Source organism: Aegilops tauschii, chromosome 1, assembly GCF_002575655.3.
Source record: "Aegilops tauschii subsp. strangulata cultivar AL8/78 chromosome 1, Aet v6.0, whole genome shotgun sequence".
Classification (NCBI taxonomy): Eukaryota; Viridiplantae; Streptophyta; class Magnoliopsida; order Poales; family Poaceae; genus Aegilops; species Aegilops tauschii.
Window position 1 is genome coordinate 506,381,400 of NC_053035.3, and position 5,520 is coordinate 506,386,919.

General features: G+C 38.8%; 1 protein-coding gene across 1 annotated transcript; it reads left to right on the top strand.

Annotated features, from left to right (window-relative positions):
- Positions 1 to 1,603: 1,603 nt before the first annotated feature.
- On the top strand, positions 1,604 to 2,790 carry LOC141023311 (two-component response regulator ORR42-like). The gene is made up of 2 exons (XM_073499951.1): positions 1,604 to 2,502; positions 2,611 to 2,790. Exons 1-2 carry the CDS (start codon positions 2,356 to 2,358, stop codon positions 2,788 to 2,790), a joined length of 327 nt encoding a protein of 108 aa, XP_073356052.1. The 5' UTR covers positions 1,604 to 2,355.
- The last annotated feature ends 2,730 nt before the right edge of the window (positions 2,791 to 5,520 follow it).

Sequence of the window (5,520 nt, forward strand, 5' to 3'; positions counted from 1 at the left end):
TATATCAAATGATCATCCAGGGTGATTCTCAAAATTCTTTCAGGATCAAAAGGAAAGAAACTACTAATAATGAGAACTTCATCCCATTATGCCAAAGAAGAGTCAATGAGCCCATCAACTTTGTTCAAAATAACATGTGTCTTCCTAGTCTGTATCTTCCCCGTCAGACTATCTGTGACCCAATGGTCATCACATATGTCGATTATTGTAGCTGACCCAACTCTCAAATATGACCAATTTTGAAAGCATATATATTCTATTAAGATCCTATTTAGCAATAGTCTTGAAGTTCTCTGTAACCTGACATATGTTAAGATAGGAAATATGAGTTTCAACAATTTCTCAACCAAATGTACAAATATGGTAGTTAAAACGTTTGTGGTTCAAGGAGTAGTCACTGCATGCGATCTAGGATTTCTTATATAAAAATATTTGTTATGTGATCGAAGCATTTCATAAACTACATAGTAGATACTAACTAAGTCTGTGTACCACTTGCAATAGCTACAAATTTTGATGATGGATTTCAACTTATTGTTTATGTTTTTGTTCAAAAAAATCAGTTTATTAATTGGTCATGGATTACAAATAACTAATCTATATATTTTTTATGTTGTTCGTTGGATCCTCTAACTAGCTGATCATTTCATTCAAGACCTGAATAGTCACATCCTTCATCATTGCTTTGCTTGATGAGGATATGCCGTCGATAACATCATTCTATCAGCGATGCTGCACAAGTTTCACTATGAGACTACTCTGGCCAAGAATGGGAAGAAGACGTCGATCTTGTTTTCTCGTATAAGAACATGTCGATAATGATTTGCCCTGATGCACGTACTACCTTAGTTAATTAATTCCCCCTTCTTTTTGGATTATTTTGTGGGTTACACACTTGATACATAGGCATTGTGAGCCACTAGTGTGAAGATTGTTTGGGTATCATCTGATTTTCATGTGATGGAGAGGTTCATGAGTGTTGGTGTTGAAGTGTATCTGCCCAAACCAATCAAGCTCGTGAAATACATCTGTTTTTCCTGCCATAATGAAACCAAGAATTAATTTCCACGATCTATGATCTTGATATGAACTGCCACCCGCACATCGCTAATTGCAAATTAAACAAGGAAATAATTTTAATCATGTCAGGATCGAGACGGATATACTCCGTATATATGCTAGCTGTGATTGAGGCAGATATACGTGCCATAATCGGCAATCTTTGATGCAATTTATTTTTCCAAAAACCTGAAAAATACTTTGATACTCCATAGCATTTAATCACAAAAGATTCGCCAGCCAACACAATATTTGATTTTCCCTGGTGGATTTAGAAAGCGGTGCAGGTCAGATTGATATTTGCATGTGTGAAGCAGCACCGTGATTACGAATGGACGGCGAAGATCGACCGGCCACTTCTATAAATACCCTTGTACCTTGGCCGAGTACAAGGCACACACCAACACCAAAGACCCAAGTAGCATGAAACAAAGCAAGAGCGGCCGTACTAGTTTCAGTCATAAGCTCAAAGGTTCATAGCCACTCTCGCCCCTCTGTCGGGTCGTGTTTCTTCCATTAGTTTTCCCTCCATGCATGCCTAAAAGATCGATCAAGATTGTTCAAGGCACTGCCTAAACATGAGAAGCTAGTGCACTTTTTTCAGTTTTGATCTATGCATTAATGCATAGCACATGTTCTGGTTGTTGTTGCCAGCCATGTATAGACATCTGTTTTGGCCATTTTTGTTGGGTTGTGTTCTTTGCTTCTCTTTTTTTCATCCTTTTGCTTCTTTCAAGGATTTCTTTGTTGTGCTAAGGCTGGTCATCCTCGTGCTATTTTCGGTGCTACATGTTGCAGTTTTTTGTGCGTGGAGAAATTATCCATTCAACTTAGAAGAGTTTATGTCATTGTTGTAATCGATCCAAATTAAGCACACCATTTCTTTATGATTGTTTTCTTGATGTTCTTTTTGTCCTCAAATATACAATCTACGATTTTGTTTCTCCTTCTCTTTCCCTGATGAAACATTCGATAAAACTAGTAGATAGTACTACATACTAATTATGAAACTTGATCGTCTCAGCTGAGATCTATGAAACGCGTGCTCATCTTCCAGATGATTTGTAACTGGTCAGTTTGCAACTAAAATGCACAACCTTGCACTGTGATTTATTAATTATTAAGATTCTGATTTTCAAGTCAATTATTCTTGTAACAATCTCCTTGAAAATATTAGCTAGGTGTGCATCAGAAATAACTAATCTCCTTATTAATTCTTTTTCCGGTTATTTTAGCTAGCTGATCACGTCATCATCCCTCGAGGCACTGCTTGTTGAGGATATTACGGTTGGCAACATGATTCTCTCCTTCATGCTGTGCAGATTTCACTATGAGGTCACCCTGGCTAAGAATGGGAAAGAAGTTGTCGATATGTTCCTTGAGAGTAACAAGTTTGACATTGTTCTGTATGATAAGGACATGCCCATAATGGTCGGTCCAGAGGTATGTACATGCTTGAGATAATTTCCATTTTCTTTCTTTTCCTTTTTCCTTCAACATAACATATGTTGGATGGTCACCTCATCAACATGTTTACATGTTACTCCAAAGGCAGTCATGAAGATAAGAGCTATGGGAGTCACTGATGTGAAGATCGTCAAGGTGTCCGCTAATGATAACGCCATGGAGGCGCTCATGAGTGTCGGTGCTGATGACTTTGTTCCCAAACCAATTAGGCTTGAGGTTCTCGGGCCTATGATTCTGGAATTCATCAACAGGAAAAACAATTAGTGAAGCTTGCTCGATCCAGCCATGGAGGAAGAAATTAAGCTAGCTCATATACTATGAATCTTTGCTAGGTTTGCTATGCATTATATTATTATTGTGTTGTCATTTTATTTTTGAGGTCAATCAGAAAGGCTACCAATAATTAGATCATTGGGATCGATGTAATATGTAACCTTTTCGAATTTAGTCTATTACTACTCATTAATTTTTGCTTCAGGCTGTGTGACATGTGCCTTTGTTTCAGTGGCAAGTTATTCAACTCTCAATTAATTTGATAATTTCACGGTTTGGATATCTTTTATTGGCATGGTACGCCTAACTAATGATACCTGTAAATCTAAACATGTCGCATGCATCCACATAATTTCTTTCTTGAAATATGAAAAACTATATGCATGGCTCATTTAATCATCAAAGATACGCCAGCCAATATTTGATTTTCCCTAATAAAATTAAAAAAGAGGTGGAGATTGATATTGACCAACGTGATTTCAAATGGACGGTGGGAATAAACCTTCCATCCCAACAAATACATACCTAATAGCAGCAAGCAACCCACCTCCATAAGCTGAAGGTTCATAATTCCCTCCTCATCTACCAAAACCAGGAGATATTTCAAAATGGGTAGGCATACTACATACGTATAACTATTCCTTACTTTTTCTTCTGACTTTCCTTTCAGTTTTCTGTTCCATCATGTGCCATTTGGTAGCATTATTGTCTTCGTGCATGCACAAAAATCTAGATTGTTAGAGCATCTACGACCAGACTTGGCAGATCCACCCCCCTAAACGTCCGCAGGCGCGTCCGGATGCGTCCCCATAAAATGCCGGATGGCACCTCATTTGTCCTCCCGGACAGCCAAACCCCTCATATCTAAACTCTCAAAATCCAGGAACCTCCATCATATAGCACAAATTCAATAGTTCAATAATGCAAAAAAGTGAAAAAAAATAACCACAATGCAACAATCAACACATGCCAAAATTAAATACAACAATTCGTAGATAGGCGATTCAAGAATGAATCATTTAGCGCTCGTAGTTGCACTCTATTTGCGCGGGTTGATCTCCTTTTTCTTTGCCTCAAGCCACTTCTTGCCTTCCGGATCCAAGAGGATAGTGTGGGCCAACATGATCCTCAATAAAATCCATGTCCCGAGCCAGTTGCGATCTCTCTTTCTTGTGCTCCCATTTCACATATGCCTCATGCTTCTCCAAGTCCATCTCCTTCCACTCAAGCTGAATGTGTTGCTTAACCTCTCCCAGTCCCAATCCATCCTCTCTTTTTGAAAATCCAAGAATAGCTTGTACCTCTCCTCGGTGGAAAAAATGCCCGTCCATGTGGCGGACATTTCGCTCGCTGCAGCATCATGCACGGTCCTGCCCTTCTCCCACTTGTTTCCCATCACTTCGTGGTTCCTATTTAAACGATGGCTTATCCCTCCCCCTCAACCTTCATCAGCTTCATCATCCAATCCAATGGAGTGTTGGGAGGTTGAACAACTTCTTGTTGTCATTCTTGAGGTCATCAATGAGTTTTTGCCACTTTGGTTTCCCATTCAATTTCAACCAATAATGTCACATAGTGAATGTCTTCCCCTTATTTTGTTGGTATAAAGTGGAAGCCACCCCATATAGCAAACATGAGTCACTCATGAGAATGCAACAAACAAAGCTAACAATGCAAATTATGATAAAACGAATCAAGTCAACTTACACGACTCTTGATTTCAACGCCACTTTAGTTCCGGCCAACCACGTAAGAATAGTAGCTGCAAAACTTGTTCACACTCTCTTGGATAATGGACCATCTATGTTGGAGACAAGCCTCATTGCGGGTGGTATGGATAGGGAACGACTCCACATATTCCTTATGTTCCTGGTAAGGCTTGTGGATATTTTCCTACTTGTTTCCCTTTTGCTCAGTTCCACATATAGGGTCCATGTTGTGGCCAACCAAGATTCATACAACAAATCATCGCATGGATTGAGAATGTTAGACCTATTGCCTTGAGTATCTTCTTCTTGTTGTTAAGAGTTGTCGATGTTTTCCCAATATCATGCATAGAAGAGTAGGTATACTCCAAGTCATAATGCATAGGTTGTTAACCGTTATTGATCATGTCCATCAAGATAGCCACCTAAAATGATCATGATCAGAAATAAACTAATGGCATCCAACAAAAATATTAAATGGCATACGCAACAAATTGATGCAATGACAACTGATCGAATGGCATACGCAACAAATGAGTGAATCAATACAATGTGTGGCAAAACAAATATTTTATCCTCCTCCACAATGATTGGTCCTGATGTACGTACTACCTTAGTTAATTAATGCCCCTTTCTTATTGGATTATTTTGTGGGTTACACACTTGACACATAGGCGATGGGAGCCATTGGTGTGAAGATTGTTGGATTGTCATCTTATTTTCATGTGATGGAGGAGTTCATGAGTGTTGGTGTTGAAGTGTTTGTTCCCAAACTAATAAAGCTCGTGATTATCGGGCTTATGATCCAAGAGGCCATCGATAGAACAAGTCTTGCATCCCATGAATGGTATAGCACAATCTGGCCTGCTTTGCTTGAGTGAGAAATGGAAAGAATGGTTAATGTCCCACGAGGTCATATATGCATGTTTTATGACTTTGGTCTGCATTATAGAATGTTGTGTTGTTTAATTTTACTGTACTATTGTAGTTTAATTTTGAGGTCCAAATTAACATA